Source organism: Peromyscus californicus, unplaced genomic scaffold (genome assembly GCF_007827085.1).
Source record: "Peromyscus californicus insignis strain IS unplaced genomic scaffold, ASM782708v3 Scaffold_10__1_contigs__length_136768540, whole genome shotgun sequence".
Taxonomy (NCBI): Eukaryota; Metazoa; Chordata; class Mammalia; order Rodentia; family Cricetidae; genus Peromyscus; species Peromyscus californicus.
Genome location: NW_026294391.1, coordinates 12,551,570 through 12,571,681, shown reverse-complemented (window position 1 = coordinate 12,571,681; position 20,112 = coordinate 12,551,570). Strand labels below are relative to the sequence as shown.

Here is a 20,112-nt window from a genome sequence, read left to right as displayed (position 1 = left end):
TCCAGTGGAGCGTAGGCGGTGAGATGAAGACAGGTACAGCCAACAGCCAATGGACAGCCACGCGGGAGTGACGTAGGCAGTGACTGACGGGCAGGAGAAGCTAGCGGCCAATGAGGACGCCCGAGCGTGGGCGGTGTGGGAGGCGGGATGATCACCGAATCAATGGAAAGGCCGGAGTGGGGTTAATGCGGGACCGAAGATGTAGCTAGCAGAAGTATGACATTTAGTGGGGAGGTCTAAGCGCGAGCGGCATGGTGGGCGGCGGGAAGATGGAATGACTACAGGCGATGGGGGCAGCGGGGAGCGAACCCAGAGGTCCAAAAAGTGGGAGATCCGCAGGTTGCGTAGGCGGTGAGACGTAAGAAAGATAAAAAAGAACAGCCAATGGAGAACTGCACGCGAATGATGTAGAGGCAGGATGACGATAATGATTGCAACGAGCCAATGGGGAGTCTTGTGAGAGTGCACTATGGCTTCAAGGGGTGGTAACAGGGTGGATCTAGCCAATACCGACACTGAAAGGAGGCTGGAAGATATTGTGTGAGCATACACGGAGGCGGGACTGAAGGGGGGAAGAGCCCTTGGGCATGTGAGGAATGGAGGTGGGAGCGAGAAAGAGATGGGGAGCCAGGGTAAAAGCTGTGAGATCTCTAAGGGCAGTGCCAGTATAGGATTAACCAATGCCTAAACTGGAAAGTGTAGCTGGACAGAGACTCTAGGGGCAAAATGGGAAAGCAGAACCAAGGGTGGTGGTGTAGGTGATGTGAGGGAAAGCATAAGTAGCCAATAATTAGGTTAGAGTGGAAGAAGGTGCATAGGGTGAGCCAGAGCTATTCAGTGCAAAGAATCCGAATTCAGGCAGCCAATAAAGAGATTAGGCCTCTGAAGAATGGATTTACCTTCCCCCTAACTTTCCATGACTCCCATGACCCCCACGAATTTCCACAGCCCCTAAAAGCCTAGACTGTACCATAGTGTGAGACCAAAGCAAAACAGCTCTGCCATCAGTTACTGGGTGTGTCCTGCCCCCCCCACACACACACACCTCCCAGCCTTTGCGTGAACAGTGCAACTAGCCAAGAACGCTCTTGATTGTTCCTTAAAGTTCCCAGTTGAGCATTGGTGTTCTTCAGGACTTGGCACCATTGGGAAAATCAATCACAATATAGGAAATAGAACTTTTTGAAGGATTAGCTTTTTCTAACTTGCACTCAGCACACATTGACCCTGACAGTATGCAACCAGTTGATTGAGCATGTTAATAGACTCCAGCTAATCCTGCCCTTCTTGCTCATTTTGACACTTTGCACCCCACAGTGGCTTCCTCTCCCCACTTTCGTTCCCCATCTCTGTTGGGACCATCTCCTCTGCCCAGAGTGCTGTCTCATCTGTTTCCTTCCTCTAGTGAATTCCTTTCGTTCTCCCATTGAAACCTCACCTTCTAAGGGAATGGAATAGACTGCCAGCATGTTCATTCACACATCACCGTTTCCGTCTTACTAACTTACTTATTAGGCCTTACCGTCTGCCATATGCCAGGTTCGGGGAATGCTTTTATCTAGCCCTCACAGTACTCCTAGCAGGAAGGCCATCCCTTGGCCCCTACAGTGTCTCTGCTCCTCCAGTCTGTGGCCAGGGTCATGAAAGGACTATGTTCAGCTACAAGAAGCAGAAAAATAATAAAATGCTGAAGGCTTAAACAAGGCAGAACTTTTCTTTTTTTTTCTCATCTGAAAGTTCAAGGTGGCAAGTAATCTCAGGACTCTCATCCTGTCTGCCCGTTTTAGGTATCAACTGCCCTGGTCTTGCTTTGGAGTCTCATTCTTTAGCAAATCCTGTAGGTTATTTATCCAAAGCATTTCCCAAGCAGAATGTGGTGATGCACATCTGTAATCCCAGCACTCAGGAGGCTGAGGCAGGAGGATCACTGAATTCAAGACCAGCCTAGGCTACAAGTGTGATCTTGTCTTTAAAAAGAATGGTTAGGTGCATTGCAGCTCAGTGGTAAATCACTTCCTAGCGAGGGCATGGGCCCCACCTCTAGCACCATTTTTTAAAGTCCCAAATCCACCTTTGCACTATCACTCTCCCAACAGGACCAGCCCCAGTGCCAGTCACCTGGGCTACTGTAGTAGCCTCCTCCTGCTTGGTCTCTGCCCCATGTTCCTACACCCTATTCCAAACTCAGCAATCTAAGGTATCCTCCTAAGTCCTGACAGTGATGTCCCTCCTCTGCTCCCGATACTCCAATGGCTTCCTCCGCACTTGGAGGAAAAGCCAACCCTCCAGGGTGTTGTAAAAGGCATAATCTAACGAGTCCTCTTTGACCTTACCTCTCGTTCCTCTTGCTTTCACTCACTGCACTCAAGGCACACCAGACTTCTTGTAGCTGCTCTCCAAATCCAGTACACTCACCTCAGGGCATTCCCATTGGCCCTTCCCTCCAGGTCTGCAGACCTCTCCATGGCTCTCTTCCTCTCCTACGCCAGGTCTTTGTCAAAGATCCCTTTCCCTGGGGACTTTCCCTGGCCTGTTCAATTCTACCCATTCATCTTCAACCCGCAGGCCTCCAGATCTTCTTCCCCAGAATCCTACATGAGCAGATATAGTTAAGGTGGAGCAGAGATGCTGACCTCTGACAACCTGACCTCCCCTCCAGCCCTTGTTCTGCAAAGATCCTGGCTTTCAGCTTCAGTAACCTTAGCCCTCCCTCACCTGAAGCCCCACTCAAGTAGACTCCTGGGAATCTCTGTCACTAACCCTCATTCGTGTTCCCTGCCACCTCTCTGGCCAGTCTTCTCCACAGAGTGGCAGGAACAGGCAGATGGTCACAGGGATATAAAGGAGGATGCAGATCATACCATGAACCCTGAGAAAGCCAGCACCTATTCCAGAAAGAGACGGGTGCTAGGGCAGGCACTAGAACTGTCTCGGTCACATAGAAGATACAGGGACTATTCGGGCCCAAGTATACAGGGAGCAGGGATCATTAACTTGAGGGCATGCCCACAGTCAGCTGCCCAGGACTCCCTGTTAGGTATGTTCTTCAGCCCTCCCCTCTCCCCTCCCACACACAACCACTCTGTTAAGCTCCTAGGATCCCTGCAAAGCTCCAAAGTCAGAAAGAGGACCTCATCCCACCTCTGTACCTCCCTTTCGCCTCTGTACCCCCCTCTGCTTCCAGCCGCCACACAGGCCACGTTTGCTCTTAGATATGTCCCACCAACTTAGAAGCCCCAACCAGTGAAAGTTTTGCTTTGAGCTAATGGTAGGAAGGGTGGAGGGTTTTTTTTTTTATTGTTGTTGTTGTTGGCTGATATTTTTAGGTCTTTTTTTTTTTTTCTATTCACTTTTTTCCCCTCTTGTCTTTACAAAGCCAGGCCATCAGTTCCACTCTTGTCTTTTCTAGAAAGGTGAGTTAAGTTGAGGAAAGCCACTCTCTTTTTTTGGCGGGGGGTGGGGGGGGGAGGTTGAAGATAGGGGAGAAGGAAAAGGGGGCAAAGGAGGGCAACGGTAGAGGGCTGGGTATTTGCCACTAGACTAGTATCATGTGAATAAAAACTTACTTCTACTTTCTCTTCATCAGGCCCGAAGCTGGTCTTGCAAAGAAGTTGCAGTTGGATACCTGGAACTCTACGCTCTCTGGGGTGCCAGGGCACCAAAAGCTGGAAGCTTTGGCCATGCCTTGTCAGGAGAAATCTGTAGAGGCTGGTCTATGTTAAGCAGTGGTTGGAGGGAGCAGGTCTGTGCCAAAGCGAGAAAATGCAACTGCCAATCTTGTACAAAAACTTGAAAAGCTCACAAGCGTCAAGCTCCAGAAGAGTCTCCAAATCCCAGAACTTCCCTGTCATCGAATCCTAGAAATTAAAACCCGACACTGTGGGCTTCAGGAAAACTGGGCACTCAGAACCCAGTGCTAAGGACCCCTATTTTCCATCTTTGTGATCTTGGACAAGTTACACCTCCATTTTCCCCATCGGTATAATAGCAATACAGTAATGATGAGATGGACCTCAAAGGGTGAGGATTGAACACAATTGTTTGTGAGAAATGGTCAGCTCTGTGGCTGGAATGCGGAAATTTCTAGATAAATGTTGGCTACCAAAATGATGGCAGTGACTTAGAATCCTAAACCTTTGGGAACTGTAGCTTTTCTTTCCTTCTGTTGTTTAGGTTTTTGAGACAGAATTTGGCTATATAGCCCCAGGCAGCCTTAAACTCTTGATCCTTCTGCCTCAGCCTCCTGAGTGCTGTGATTACTGGTGTGTGTTAGGATGCTGGGTGAAACTGGGGCTTTTCATAGCAGAATGTCACAAAGGCTGGTGAGGGGTGGGGGGTGTCAGAATCATCAGGTTATAGTTATATTGTTCCTGACAGGATGGGAACCCTGGGCTGCCTCGTGTATGACTTTTTTTCCCTTAATCTTGTTTTGGTGGTACTGAGGATGGAACCAGGAGTCTTGTGCATGTTAAGCAAGCCCTCTGCCACTGAGCTGCATGCCGAGCCTTTCTTACCCTAGCCCTTGGTTGTGATGTTCGATGCATTAGTATGGGGCCGTTAGGGCCGTTCGCAGGTGGGTGACGGCTGGGTCAGAGCGCTGAAGCATAAACAGCACGTGGAGATTCTTTCCTCTTCACGCAGAGACTCGCAGCAGATTCTAGGAGCCAGTGATTCTGAGACTGGTTGATTCTATGAATTTGTGGTAGGAGTACACCCCACTTTCTTTCTCCATGAACTGCATTACATAGCTCTTGCCTTCTATGGAAAGAAAGGTTACAGAGGTGTCCAGATCTCCCACCTTCTGGCAACAGGAATGGTGGTGATCATATTGATTCTACCTAAGGAGAAACCGAGGCCTGAAGCAGGATGCAGCCTCTGGAAACCAAGCACTATTCCATCTCTTTCTTTGCTGTTTCCCATCCAGATGTTGGGCTTCAGATCCTTTCTCCTGTTCAAGCCAGGAGTACTCAAACATCCTCCCATGCACAGAACCGCGTCTCTACCTGCCTTGGGATGCCTTTGTGATTTATCTTCCCTTATTTTTTTTTTCTGACTCTACACACTTTTGTTTAAGAAATTGTGGTTTCTCATGAGCCCTGTTATCTCATTGATACCTTTTACCTCTGTGGTGAGGGGAAGAAATCATATTTTCAGATGACTTGTAAAGGGCAAAGAAAAAACCCAAAATTTCAAAATTTCCGTTTAAGTCTCATAAGAAAAGAATAAACAAAGCGAGAGAGAGAAAAAAAAACTATGAGAACCCCCCCACCCTGTGATTATCAGCACACACACACTCATCAAAAAAAATTGGATTATTAGAAGAGAGAGGTCTGCGGCTTCCACGCCGTGGTTTTTCTTCTCGGTATAAAAGCAAAGTTGTTTTTGATAATGTGGCAGTTTCCCACAAGCCAGGCTGATCCTTCTCTGTCAGTCCACTTCACCAAGGTGAGTGTCCCTGCTCTCCCCAACCAGACACAGCTCTGCTGGAGAAAGTGTCAGGAAGATAGCAGTTGGGGGGGTCAGGAGCCCTCCAATCCAGCTGGAAACCCCCAGCCACTGTCAACTCCAGGTAAGGACTTTTGAAACTAATACCATTTATCCTAAGTACCAGATAGGTGGAGCAGCCAGTCCTTAGACGGGGACAAAAAGAAGAAAATGGACGGTTTGATACACAGATGGACAAGGTTTTTTAAATGCTAGTCTCGATGAATGCCAGAGCTTTGGCTGGAACTGGGCACTTGAACTGCATCTCATTTCTTTCCTCTTGATGCCCCCCACTTCTTTTCCTGTCTCACTCTGTTTCTTTGTCTGTCTCTGTCTTTCTCCCGTGAATGGCCACTCGCTGTCCATGTCTTTCCGAGGCCCTGACGAGATTCCTCTCTGTCTCTTCCATCCTGACCACCTGTGTCCCATTGCTTTCCTTCACCTCTCCTACTCTCTGGGCTCACCTTCCTCCACCTGCTTCTCCTCCCAGTATCCAGCACAGAGATTGGACCACCGCTGGCACTTGCTAATAAGGACTGGAGAACTCCGTTTTCCAAAAATGGCTATCAGTTTTGTTGGTCCTCGGGGGAAGAGGGTTGTGAGCAGCAGGTCAGTCTTAGCATTTAATTGAACTTCTGCTGTGTCACATAAGAGGACACGCTCTAGAAAGGCACTTCACAGCGTGGTCAACCATGGTTTAGCAAAGGACTGTGTGAGTGTGACCAGAGTTCATGTCCATGGAGAACAGGCAGTTGAGGACTAGGGTGAGCTAGTCTCTTCAGGCTTAGTCCTGTGGCACTGTATCCAGATATGGTAAGTTCTCACTGTTAGCTGTTAGTATTTTTAAACAAATTAGAATCACGCTGTATTTGGGGTTTGTTCCTGCTTTATTCAATCAACACCATTTTTGTAGCATACTAAAAAAATGAACACGTGATCTTTCATGTCTGCCATGACTGTCCTCACATCACACTCTGAATTGCCTGAATTAAGTGCTGATGGTTGGATATTCAGGTTTCTTCTAATTTCAAAAATCCATGACTGACTTCTTGGACCCTGAAAATGGAGTAGCTGGGAAGAAGGAGTATTTGTTTTAAGGGTTGTTTTTTTTTTTGTTTTGTATTTTGTTCTCTCTACAAATTGCTTTTCCAAAATGCTGTCTTGTTTTATGTTGTTTCTATTCAAGCTAATCTTAGAATCTTAGGTGGGTATACATTTTTAATCCATCATAAGAAGAAGTTATGTTGTCAAATTTTGCATTCTTTGGTGACTTTTAATGACTACTGGCCATTTGTGCTTTGTGAACAAGAGTTGTATGATCATGTTCTTACTCCTAACAGAGTACTCAAGATTTTTTTCTACAGATTTTAATTTGGAAAGGATAATAACTTTCTATTGGCTATATGTATATAGCAAACATTTGCCCCAAGTTCATCATTTGTGAATATGTGTGTTTCAATTTTATTTATTTACTTATTTTATGGGTATGCATGTTTGCCTGCATGTGCACCATATGCGTGCCTGGTGCCCACAGAGGCCAGAAGAGGGTGTGGGATCCCATGGGACTAGAGTGACAGATGTTTGTGTGTTGCCACATGGATGCTGGGAATTGAAGCCACCTCCTCGGGAAAAGCAACCAGTGCTCTTAACCAGTGAGCCATCTCTCCAGCTCCATTTGTGTGCTTTTCTATTGTTTTTGTTTTGAGACAGGGTCTCACTGTATAGCCCTGGCTGGCCTAGAGAACTCACTGTGTAGACCAGGCTGACCTCACATTCACAGAGACCCAGCCATCTGCCTCTGTCTCACGAGTGCTGGGATTAAAAGCACACGTCACTATACCTGACTGTCATTTGCTTTTTTTTTTTTTTTTGACTTATTGTGCTTTGTAATACACATGTGTTTTAGGTATTCAGACTACTCTTTTCTCATGTGGCTTCTGTCTATGGCTTTGTGCTTTAAAAGTATTTTGCCACTTGAAAATGAGATGATTGTTCACCCCATATTGGCTTCCAGTCTCCTTTATGGCTTCATTTTTTCCATTTACTACAGAGGTCAAAAGTGTGGGTACTGGAGCCAGACTGTCTGGAACAACCTAGCCTTACCTCAAGTCATCTATGTGAATTTTAACCATCACCCAACCTCTCTGTCCCTCCCTTTCCTCGTATGTACTGTGATGGTTATACTAGCACCTACCTCAAAGGCTCTTTCTGGGGATTGGATCTATTAATCATGCTAGGTGCTTAGCACAAGGCTGAACACACAATGACAGGCATTAAAATGTATGTCTTTGGGGAATCTGGAAATTATTCTAGAGCCTGTGATGCTGGAGACATTTCAAGTGGGCCGAGAGGTACTGGTAGGAAAGTGGACTGATCACTCTACCCAGTCACTTGACTTTCTCCTGTCTCAGAAGCATTTGTTAATCTAGCCTGCACGATTCCTCATGTTGAAACATTGCATTCATCACAAATCCCATTCTCTCTATGCATAAGTCTATGGCCAAAGCTTTCTACTCTGCTCTGGTCCTTAGTAGTTGTCCTTGTACAAGACCAATACTGCTTTTCTGATGTTGCTTTGCAAAACAATTCAATACCAGCCATGGGTGTTTCTGGCACCTGGCGGCATTAGTCCTCCAGCCAGAGGCCAGTGATTATTTGAGTCAATCCTCTCTCTATCTCTCTGTTTCTTTCACTCTTTTTCTCATTATTTCTCTGTCACTGTTTCTCTAAATAGCTCTCACGTCTCTGTGATCTAGTTCTGTTCCATCTCATGTTCCTCACTCTATATCTCTCTCTCTCTCTCCACCTGTATCTCTTCTTCCATGTCTGTTTCCCCATATCTTTATTCATACACATATGGGCACACACTAACACACATGATGGATGGATGGATGGATGGATGGATGGATGGATGGATGAATGGGTGGGTGGATGGATGGATGGATGACAGGACAGAAAGACCCTGGCCTTCCTCCATCCCATACTCTTTCCAGGCCTCACAGAGATGTTGTGTCAGTTAAACCCAAGATCAGATCTCAGAATTCTCAGTGGGACCTTGCCTCTGACCATCCCCCATTGTGGCCTCAGTTTACCCCACAGTACCCAGGAGACCTGAGATGTCAGTCCCCCTTTCTGCCTTCTCAAAAATTGGATCCAGATTTCAGCAACATGGTCCATAATCATGGACTGAGGCCAAGCCTCAGAAACTCTGGCCTATGTAAGACCCTGGACCCCATGAGTCAGAAGCTGACCAGAGAATAGTAATGATGGAGGGATATCAGTAAGAATGTGTCCTCAGAGTTGGTGCTGGATTCCTGGAGATCACTATTCTGAGGTCTTTCCAAAGAGCCTGGTGGTGTACTCTTTCCATGAGTCCCAGGCCAAATGTCTTCCTCTTGCCCCTATCTCTGGCAGAACGTTATGATTTGGGGAATGCTGTCCCAGGATAGGGGGGCTGGAGCCATATGTAAGTGTCCATTTATCAGTGAGACATTTTGCTCAGCATTTTATATGTACTAACTTTGGCAGATGGCCCCTGTTACTGTCCCAAATTAGGAAGGAGGGCAAAGCCTGTCCTACAGATCAGGGCAGAAGAGGGTCCTTCCAATTCTCTGCCTTTAGGGAGCTCGGGGAGGAAGCTGAGGAGAACTTGCTGACATTCCAGGCCCAGCAAGAGGCCTTATAGAGTTTTGGGCTTCCTAGCCTTTAGGTGGTTCCCATTTTTTTGGACTCTGGGACAGTGATCCACACAGTGAGAAGGTGAATCCATGCACCCTACAAAGCTTGTATTCCTGAGATCCTGAAATCCATTGGCTCTAAGAAATGAGACCCTACAGTTCTAAGTTTCAGCTACTATACCATTTGAAGACCCAACGGGTCTCAATATCCATGAGGCCTGCCTAACACTCACCAAGCGTCCAACCTTGGGCCTCTCTGACATCCAAGAAATACAGGATCTACAGAACTTGGGGTTTGCATGGTGGCCAGATGGACGTCACCTACCACATCCGCTAGCACCCACATCACCCTACCTGGGCCTATCCGGCTATGGGATGGACCAGGCAGTTCTCGGAACGAAACCTGTGGGGTGGGTTGTCTGCCCCCTTCTCTTCCTCTGTTGCCGATGAAGCCCGGTGCATCCGGCCGCCATGACGTCAATGGCAGAAAAATCTGGCCAAGTTGGGGTTGTGACAACAGGGCCCAGATGTAGACCCCGATAGGAAAACATATTCTATGTCCCAGAAACAACCTCCATACAGCTTCTGAGAAACAGTCAAAAAGGGACGCCCCAACAGACAGTGCAGGAAGCTGGCTGGCCAGCCCAGCCCTCTAGGTCCCTACTACCACTAGACAGACCATCTCCAATTTGGGTCCCCTTTCTGAGAATGTACTAATGCTTCCCAGAGTCACACCAGTTCCAGATGTATTTAGGGAGATTTCTTATAAGTTCTGGCCAAATATCTAGACTGCTTCAAAAGTGACCATGGTCCGCCCATGAGGGCTAAGCCATTATGGTGGAAAATTCTACTCACCGAACTTGATACATATTTGCTTGGACTGCTGTAATGAAGTATCACAAACTGGGTGACTTATACAGCATAGTTTATTGTGTCACAGTTCTGGAGGCTAGAAGACCAAGATCAAGATGTCAGCAGGACTGGCTCCTTTTATAATCTCTTCCTGGCCTTCTCCTAGTTTCTGATTGTTTTCTTTGCTGCCCTGTGCCTGGGAGAAGCATCACCTCATGGCTGCCTGCCTTCATTCAGTCTTTCACCTCCTCATCTCATCACTATTCTATGAAGCCCGTGTTCTCAGCCTCCACAGACCCAGACCCCTGGTTCTCACGCTAATGGCTTAACCCCTGAGACACTACAGTTTTAATACCTAGGTATTAAACTCACACCAGTCTCTCTCAGGACCACAGTTCTGTCATCTCCATGATATGATAGCAAAGAAGAAATTGCCTTCCAGAACACTTCTGTGCTCCCCTGGCTGTTTTCAGAAGCCATCTGCCCAACCCAGGTAGTATAGTAGACTAGAGAATGACATACACACACGCACACATATACAGAGCAGGGAGTTTCTGAACTGTAGACACGGATACAGACTTCCTAGAGAAAGATGTGGAGACATCAGTCTGGAATGGTGCCTTGTAATCCCAGCACTCAGAAAGCAGAGGCTAACAGTTCAAGAACAACACAGCTATGTAAGGAGTTCCAGGTCAGCCCAGGCTAAATGAGACCCTGTCTGAAAAGGCTATAGAAAGACTATAGAATTATGAACCTGGGCACCCCTTTAATTTAAAAGGGGGGTAGAATTATATAGTCACTTCAAGATCTGGTTGCCTCTCTGACTAGAACTGTAAGATCCTGAAAGAAAAAAAAAGCCATGCCTCTGAGGGGCTGTAAGATACTGGGGCTCAGCAGAGAGGCCTAGGTCACCATACAGGGCTTTGAGGAGGAACACCAAAGACTGAGGTATGGCTAGGGGAAGAGGATATGATGTAGGAATTCCAACCTTGAGGAACATAGATTGGGGCAAGTAGGGGTGAGGCTAATTTGGGGGGCACCCAAAGGCCCTAGATCAAGAAATCCTATCTCTCTTTTTTTTTCTGGCACCTGCCATGCTAACTCCATGCAAGACAGAAGCCCAGAGAAGACTAACCCCCACCGTGGCCCTGAGCTCTGCAGTCTTGAATCCAGTTCCCTGCCCGCATGTCTATCCAGGCATCTAATGCTTACCTTTGCGTCTAGCCACAGCTGACTGCTATCACTGCAAACTCGCTCCTCCATCCTCCATCTCTGGTAGTGCCCACTTTGTCACAGCTGCTTATGCCCAACCCCAGAAGTCATCTTGACCCTTTCTCTCATCTCCTACATCCAAGCTTCCAGCAACTTTGCCCGACTCTGTCTTCAAAGGAGACTTAGTATCCAGCCATTTCTTCCCAGCTCCTCTGCGTTATCCAGGTTAGTAGCAGCAGCATCACTTGCCTAAACTATTGCTGTAGACTTCTCACTAGTAGTACTAGTTCCCTGGAACCTTCCCTCGCAGAGCATCCAGCTGAATCTTTGAGCTCATACCCAAGTCACTGGAATAAAATAATGAGAAGAGAGTCTAAGACGAGCCCCAGCAGAATCAGCAAAGATTGCAGCCTGTACAGAATGCAGGGAGTACCAGAAGGCTGAGGCCCCACCAACCAACTCCCCATTGCCCCACATTCACAACAGGGCTGTGTGGTGCATGCAGACAAGTCAGGTGCTGGACATGTACATGTGGGGGATATATATATATATCTTACACACACACACACACACACACACACACACACACACACACACACACGTATCAGGGTAGGGTGTATGTGTGTAAGACAGACAAGGGCTGGGGTATAGTTATGGGGCCCTTTGGGGCATGCCCTAGCCAACATCTGCTCTGACCAGAGGCTATCTGTATGGTTCAATTGGATGACCATCTTACACCACCCCTGGAACGCACGTGACTCCATTCCACTGTTGTCCCTGCAGCCTGCCTCTGACAAGAACCCAATGCCCAACCCCAGGCCAGCCAAGCCCGTAGCCCCTTCCTTGGCCCTTGGTCCATCCCCAGGAGTCTTGCCAAGCTGGAAGACTGCACCCAAGGCCTCAGAGCTCCTAGGGACCAGGGGTCCTGGGGGAACCTTCCAAGGCCGGGACCTGCGAGGTGGGGCTCACACTTCTTCCTTGAACCCCCTGCCACCATCACAGCTGCAGGTGAGGCCCGGGGCCCAGAATGGGGCAAGCAGGGTGGGGTACCTGGGCCTATAGGTGCCGACCTTTACTGTGGCATGTGGCAGGAGGGGGGCTGGCTGGGGCACAGGAAGTGGTTTATGGGTCCCAGGCAAGTCTATGACTTATGCAGATGTTGCAGGGCCAAGAAAATCCCCACTCTCCAGGCCTCAGAGATTCGAGGCTTCCCCCACCCTCCTAATCCTTGTCCCAAAAGGAGATCTTACTATGATCCCTTGGGCATAGCCATGTGTCTTCATCTCACTGTGACAAGAGGAGATGGCTGGAGCCCAGAAAGGTAAGGTGACAGCGTTGGGGCCAACTCTACCACTTGTAACTGTTTGATATTGGTGAGTCGTGTCTCCATGAGCCTCAGAGTCCACGTGTGAACTGGCTATGTTAATAGTTCCTACCACGTGGAACTTTAGAGAAAAGCTGACGAATGAGACACAGAACTGTGACGATGAGGCTAGCATCTCATGGCGTCTGCCTCTCCTTCCAGCTGCCTACAGTACCCCTGGTCATGGTGGCCCCCTCTGGGGCCCGACTAGGCCCTTCACCCCACCTGCAGGCACTTCTCCAGGACAGACCACACTTCATGCATCAGGTATGGAATCTGAACAGGCTGGGAAGAGGGAGCAAACAGGACAACCATGAGGCAGAAGCCCGAGCCAGGCTGAGCCATGGCCCACGTCTGTTCCTCAGCTCTCCACTGTGGATGCCCATGCCCAGACCCCTGTGCTACAAGTGCGCCCACTGGACAACCCGGCCATGATCAGCCTCCCACCACCTTCTGCTGCCACTGGGGTCTTCTCCCTCAAGGCCCGGCCTGGCCTGCCACCTGGTAAAGACCTCAGCTTTCTCCCTATGGCTTCACAGAATCTTCAAGTCCTCAGATCTTCGAACATACACAATGTAAACTTGTCTGAGTTGCAGCCCTATGGAGGTCTAGAGGGGTCTTAAGAGTCATGAAAACTCCAACTTCCAAAAACCCTCAGGCTTAGAACCTTGAAGACACAGAATGTCAAAAACCATAAATCGCTGCCATTAGTCAAAGTGTCATTACTTATCAGTGGGCATCTTTAGGCTGCCCTGTCAGAAGCCCTGCTCTGTGGGAACAGCAGTGTCCTATGAGTCAGAATCTTCAAGATTCAGGGAACATAGAAGCCTTCTGGAACAAGCTGCAGAGCCTGGCTTGCAGCTCCAGAAGTACACGGTCTCTACCCACAGGGATCAACGTAGCCAGTCTGGAATGGGTGTCCAGGGAGCCGGCTCTACTCTGCACCTTCCCACGCTCAGGGACACCCAGGAAAGATAAGTAAGTTGCCAGTGTTGGGAAGACCCCATTCTCTCTGCCCACCCCTCTGCTCATATCCTGGATTCTCTCACCCCCAACCTAGCAACCTTTTGGCTGCCCCGCAAGGATCCTACCCACTGCTGGCAAATGGAGTCTGCAAGTGGCCTGGTTGTGAGAAGGTCTTCGAGGAGCCAGAAGAGTTTCTTAAGTGAGTATCCTGACTCTACCCATGGGGTTCTGGTGTCTGAGCAGAGGTCTGGACTGCATATCTCAACTCAGAATCCTTTTGATGGATGATAAGAAGAAAGTAGTAAAGGCTGAGACTTCATCCCTCCCTGGTCTGTGATCGTGGGCAAGTTGCTGGGCTTCTCTGGGCCCAGGTTGTCTCACTTCTATGATGAAACATAATAATGAAGGTATATGCTGAGAGTTATCTTAGTTCCGTTGTATACACAAAGGAACTAAGGCCCAAACAGAATTAAGTCTCAATCAAGCGCACACAGGTGTGCTGACTGTTGGCCATGAACCCAGGCAGCCAGGCTCCAGAACCCACACGCCCAACTGCTTTTTCCCCCCGGCTTTCCCCCCACACAACACACATTACTGAGCCTCGAGTTTCTGCTCCTCTAGATGCCTGTCGCTCGCTCTTTCCCCTCGGCTTCCTATCTGCTCCCTTCCCCTTCTGTATTTCACTAATCACACCTAACTCTTGGCAACGATACACGCCCTGCACGGCCAGGCCTTTGCATAGGCTGTGCCCACCACCTGAGGTTCCGTTCTCCCTCTTGCCACCTTTCTAATAGCTCAGGCCTGGAAGCCAGTAATTGCTGAAGAGTGTGTGTTTACGGCAGTCCAGATGGGGGAGAGAGACGGGGCTCTGGTTGTGTGTAGAGAAACTGACTCTAAGGAGAAATCTCCCAAAGGGTCTTGGCTGTCCCTAAATGGAACACCAAGCCAGGAGGCCTGAGCCAGCACGGTCAGCTACATGGACTCTTCTCCTTGCTCAGGCATTGCCAAGCAGATCACCTCCTGGATGAGAAGGGCAAAGCGCAGTGCCTCCTGCAGAGAGAAGTGGTGCAGTCTCTGGAACAGCAGGTAATGCCTGCAGGGGGTGGCTGAGGGCAAAGAAGGATGGGGGGGGCAGCCTCCAAGGGAAGACCTTAGTGCAGTCAAAGGTGTGGCTAAGAAAGACCAGGCGGAGAGCTCACTTTGGTGTACATCCCCACAGCTGGAGCTGGAAAAGGAGAAGCTGGGTGCTATGCAGGCCCACCTGGCCGGGAAGATAGCACTGTCAAAGGCTCCGGCTATGGTGAGTACCCCAAGTCCAGAGGCAGAAGACTTTAACGTCTAGGGGCAAGAGAGAAGCCCTTAAGGGCCAAGTGACCTCTTCTCACATACAAGCCCTGGCCTGTACAGGCCATTCCCACCTCTTTAATATGCATACACACCCTCTGACCTTGTGACCCCCAAACATCAAGAGTCTGCTTTTTCAAAGCAATAGTAAATAGCCACATACAGAAGGCAGACAGTAACCCCAATGCACCAGTGGCGGACTCAGAGGGAGCACTGCAAAAAGAAAACGGAGGGCCCTATATTCAAATTTCAAGATAACAACCTCAGAACCCTGAACACTGTGGGGTCCTATGTGACCGTACATTTCACACACCCAGTCCCAGGCACTTCGCTCATGTGAACTTACTTAAGTCTCATACTTACTCATACAACTGGGGTAGCTACCACTGTCATCCTAATGACCAAATGAAGACAACTGAGGTCAGGAAGACTTAGTTGATTCTCTCAAATTCACAGTTGGATGCTAACGGATCCCAATTCAGCCCCTGCTCACCCCCAGCCTCAGTATCTATGGCTTCATAGCATGCTCACTCCTGTATCTAATCAAGATGCTCCACAGCTACTTGGTGGAGTTCAGCCACAGCCGGCAATTGGCAAGAGGGTGGTGCCCTTCTCAAAAGCACTGACCTCACTAGACACACACTATGCACCTGTAGTTCTAGCTACTTGAAGGAGGATCACTTGACCCCTTGAGTTCAAAACCATCCTGACCAACACAGAAGACCTTGTCTCTAAAAAAAAAAAAAAAAAAAATACTGAGTTGCCACGTCCAGCCATGATATGAGGGTTTGTGCCCAGTCTTATTTTATCAGAAACAGGAGGAGGAGTTGATCTGGGGGAGAGTGGATGTGGAGGGGGGAACTGGGAGGAGTGGAGGGAGGGGAACTATGGGTGGGATGTAATGTATAAGAGGAGAATAAAAGTTAAAAAAAATACAAATAGCCAGATGGTGATGGCGCACACCTTTAACTTTAATCCCAGCACTCGGGAGGCAGAGGCAGGTGGATCTCTGTGAGTGTGAGGCCAGCCTAGTCTACAGAGTGAGTTCCAGGACAGCCAGGGCTGTTACATAGAAACCTTGGATTGAAAAACAAAACAAAAAACCCAAATAAACAGGAGCTGGGGAGGATGTTCAATAGGAAGAGTGCTTGCCATACAAGTAAAAGGATCTGAGTTTGGATCCCAGCACCCACACCAGATGCAGAGTATACAAGTCTGTAATCCCAGCGCACTTAGGTAGAGACAGAATTACCCAAAATGCTGTGCATGGTAGCACAGGCCTTTAATCCCAGCACCCAGGAGACAGAGGCAGTTAGATCCCTACAAATTCAGGCCAGACTGGCCTACATAGGGAAACTCTGTCTGAAAAAACCAGAATCCCCCAAACTCAAAGCTCATAGGCCGGCTAGCCTGGCATAAGCAGAGGCATACAAGAGATCCTGTCTCAAACAAGGTGAAAGGTTAGGACTAACACCCAAGATTGCCCTCCGATCTCTACACATGCACCAGCACTTACATACATACCAACATGTATGTGTATAAACATCATACATAAACACAAGTGAGATATAAATATAACCAAATAAGTAAATGCAAATTTTAAAATAAAGTGGGGTTGGAGGACTAGAGAGATGGATCAGGGATTAGGAGAACCTGCTGTTCTTCCAGGGGACCGGAGTTTCCCAGCACCCACAGGGAAGCTCACAACTGTCTCTAACTCCAGTTCCAGTGGATCCAGTGCACTTCTCTGGCCTCCACAGGCACCAGGCACATATGTGGTGCACAGACATGCATGCAGGCAAAATGCCCATACACACAAAATCCTTTTGTTCATTTACAATCAAAATAGAATGGAAGCTGGGTATAATGACTCGCACCTATAATGCCAGCACTCCAGAGGTGGAGGCAAGAGGATCAGGAGTGTCAAGGTCATCCTATGATACATAGCAAGCTAGAGGGCCAGCATGGGCTACATGAGATCCTGCCTCAGAAAAACATTTTTTAAGTAAAAATAAAATGGAAACTGAGTGGTGGTTAGGCAGTAATCTCAGCACTTAGGAGGTTGATACAGCAAGCGCGCGCCCCAAGTTTGAGGCCATCCTGTGCTACATAGTAAATTGCAGACTAGCCTGTATTACAATGTGAGGCCCTGCATAAGTAAATAAATAAACAAGCAAACATTTTTAAAAGTAAAATGGAAAGCCGGTGTGGTGGCGCATGCCTTTAATCCCAGAACTTGGCAGGAAGAGGCAGGTGGATCGCTGTGAGTTTGAAGCCAGCCTGGTCTACAGAGTGAGCTCCAGGACAGCCAGGACTACACAGAGAAACCCTGTCTAAAAAAAAAAATATAAAATAAAAATAGAAGCCACACGTGGTGACACAGAACTCCAGAGGTAGAGCTAGGAGATGGGCAGTACAGGCCAGCCAGATTTATATAGTGAGACTATCTCAGAAAAATAATTAAGTAAGACAAAAATAAAATGAATAGACAAGGCATGGTGGCACACTCAGGATGCAGGAGCAGGTAAGTTTCTGTAAGTTCCAGGCCAGCCAGGGCTACACAGTAAGACCCCATCTCTAATAGTAATAATAATAAAAATAATGACAATATTTTTTAAACAAAATAAATAGACATGAATATGAGAAAGAGAGATTTGTGAGGAGGAAGCGGGTAAGCAGTAGAGGGAGGAAGTAGGGTGAAAGTGGTCTGTACGTATTGCATACATGTGCAAAATTGTCCAGAAACAAATTTAATTAGTAATAAAAATACAAAATCATTTTGGAAAAGATAAAACGAAATGAAAAGCTTAAGCCTCTCAATCACCGTTCTCTCCTAAATCCGCCCAGGCCTCAATGGACAAGAGCTCTTGCTGCATTGTAGCTTCGAGCACACAGGGCAGTGTTCTCCCAGCCTGGTCTGCTCCCCGGGAGGCTTCGGACAGCCTGTTTGCCGTGCGGAGGCACCTCTGGGGAAGCCATGGAAATGGCACCTTTCCAGGTCAGTGGAGTCTGCACCCCATCTGATGACCCCACGCTCCTCATACCAATTGGTGCCAGGAGGTACAAAGGAGTTCCCATTCCCCTCACCCCCAACAGCAGCTGGGAGGAAACTGCACCTGAGTTTATTAGGCCTAGAAGCCTCCAATGGTTACAAAGCCATAGCTCCGGGCCCGTGTCTTTTGGGGATTGGAGCCATGCCTCACCCACCTGGCATCAGCTGTTTCATTTGGTCATGAGAGAGGGACCTAGCCAAGCAATTCCAAAGAACCCTCCCTTCTTCCTACCTCAAGGGGAATCAGGTGGATTCTTCCAAGCTCACCAATCCACTCCCACCTGCCAGGCCTAGACTGTGGATTTACCAGGAAACACAACTCTTTGGTGTCATACTGGCTACGTCACTTGAACTGCTTACATGCCTTTGGTGCACGTTACCCGATTTCTTTTTAATCGGGGGAGAGCTATTTTGGGAAGAGCGGTGCAAGGAAGAGTTAGCTGATGGTGGGGACTCAGTAAACAGTACCTGTGTGTGATCACAGACCCACCCTCCACCCTTGGTGCTAACGGAGGATTTCAGGCCTTGGCCTCACAGTGGAGACAAAGGTGGGGTAGGGTGTGAGGAGGTCATGGGGCCTGATCTATCCCAACCCTCTGCAGAGTTCTTCCACAACATGGACTATTTCAAGTTCCACAACATGAGACCCCCTTTCACCTATGCCACCCTCATCCGATGGGTAAGCGGGGCAGCCTAGGCCTGGCAGCTGGGGGTCGGGGGTGCTTGCCTCCCACCCTGCTGCGTCCCTCTGCACCGAGAGTGGAATCCTGCATTAACAAACCTCAGCTCTGAGGAGCTTCACCCCACAGCTGTCCCTGGACCGAAAACTACTACAAGCCAGGGCAGTGCCAGCCAAACCGTGACACTAAAAACTACCCTTTCCATTGCCCACCCCACGACTAACTTCATCCTTGCCCCCATGCCTCACCCCATTCTCTCCTTCCCCTCCCTTGACCCACAACTACACACCTATCCCAGGCAGAGAGCCTAGAGTAGGCTCCTCCCTCAGGCACAATTCTGAGGGAGCATGCTCACTCCACCCGACTCCACCTTCCAGGCCATCCTGGAAGCTCCAGAGAAGCAGAGAACACTCAATGAAATCTACCACTGGTTCACACGCATGTTTGCCTACTTCAGAAACCACCCGGCCACCTGGAAGGTGAGCGCCTCTGTACACAGCGGGGGCTGGGATGGCTCCAAGGGTGGTTAACCTTGGGCTAAACATGTGGGAAAGGGGCAGGTCAGTGCTGAGGTCTGCTGAACTCACTGGATGACTGTCTACCCCATCCCTGCCCGGGGGGCCTGGTCTTCCTTGCACAGAATGCCATCCGCCACAACCTGAGCTTGCACAAGTGCTTTGTGCGAGTGGAGAGTGAGAAGGGAGCGGTGTGGACCGTAGATGAGTTTGAGTTTCGCAAGAAGAGGAGCCAACGCCCCAGCAAGTGCTCCAACCCTTGCCCTTGATCTCAAAACCAAGACAAGAAAGATGGACAGGGGCCAAAACACGCAACTGAGGCTATGGAGGCAAGGAGGCAAGTCCCGGACATATCTACAGAGACCAGGCAATGATGTTTCCGCCGTCTTGCCTGTCAGGGCCTCTGCTCCCTGTCTAGCTGCCCTCCTGGATTGTATCTTCTGCCGTAAGGCTGAGGGACACCAATCCCAGCCCAGCCCCTATCCCCAACCCATTCCCAAGATGGGCTTTCCAGCCAAACAGCCCTCATACCCAGCTATACATACAGCCTGCCTTGGCCACTCCCAAGCAGGGAAATGACACAGACACACACAGTCATAATCCTGTCCCCTGGACTCAACCCAAACCCTAAAAGACAAAGAGCCTGCCTTGGTACATTCTTCTGCCCTCAAAGTTGCATGGTCCTGCAGTCTCACACGACTGCAGTCCTATTGACTCCTACCCCAAAGCACTCACGCACAACATCTGGAACCATGGGCACCATCACATATAGGTGTAGATGCAGACCCTTGCCCAACAGCAGCACTGGAACCTTCCAGATTCCATCCCAGAAAACCACACAGGCATAACTGGTCATACACAGCCTCATGCAATGCCCCCAAATAATCAACAGTCAGACAATTTGTCAGAACTCACACACGCACACACATGTAGCCCCCTCCACTGTCTCTCCTGAGCTCCATGAATA

The 20,112-nt window shown here is 48.9% G+C and overlaps 1 protein-coding gene across 1 annotated transcript; it reads left to right on the top strand.

Annotated features, from left to right (window-relative positions):
* The first annotated feature begins 56 nt into the window (after positions 1–56).
* Foxp3 (forkhead box P3) lies at positions 57–20,074 on the top strand. The gene is made up of 13 exons (XM_052750051.1): positions 57–3,413; positions 3,587–11,450; positions 12,009–12,233; positions 12,751–12,855; positions 12,954–13,092; positions 13,479–13,566; positions 13,649–13,753; positions 14,553–14,640; positions 14,774–14,854; positions 17,746–17,896; positions 18,553–18,629; positions 19,008–19,109; positions 19,271–20,074. The coding sequence occupies exons 3-13, from the start codon at positions 12,030–12,032 to the stop codon at positions 19,412–19,414; spliced, it is 1,284 nt and encodes a 427-aa protein (XP_052606011.1). The 5' UTR covers positions 57–3,413; positions 3,587–11,450; positions 12,009–12,029; the 3' UTR covers positions 19,415–20,074.
* Positions 20,075–20,112: the final 38 nt, after the last annotated feature.

Coding starts and splice junctions, on each gene's coding strand:
- Foxp3 (XM_052750051.1), top strand. CDS start 12,030: ATGCCCAACCCCAGGCCAGCCAAGCCCGTAGCCCCTTCCTTGGCCCTT. Junction 14,855..17,745: donor TGTCAAAGGCTCCGGCTATG/GTGAGTACCCCA, acceptor AAATCCGCCCAG/GCCTCAATGGACAAGAGCTC. Junction 19,110..19,270: donor ACCACCCGGCCACCTGGAAG/GTGAGCGCCTCT, acceptor TTCCTTGCACAG/AATGCCATCCGCCACAACCT.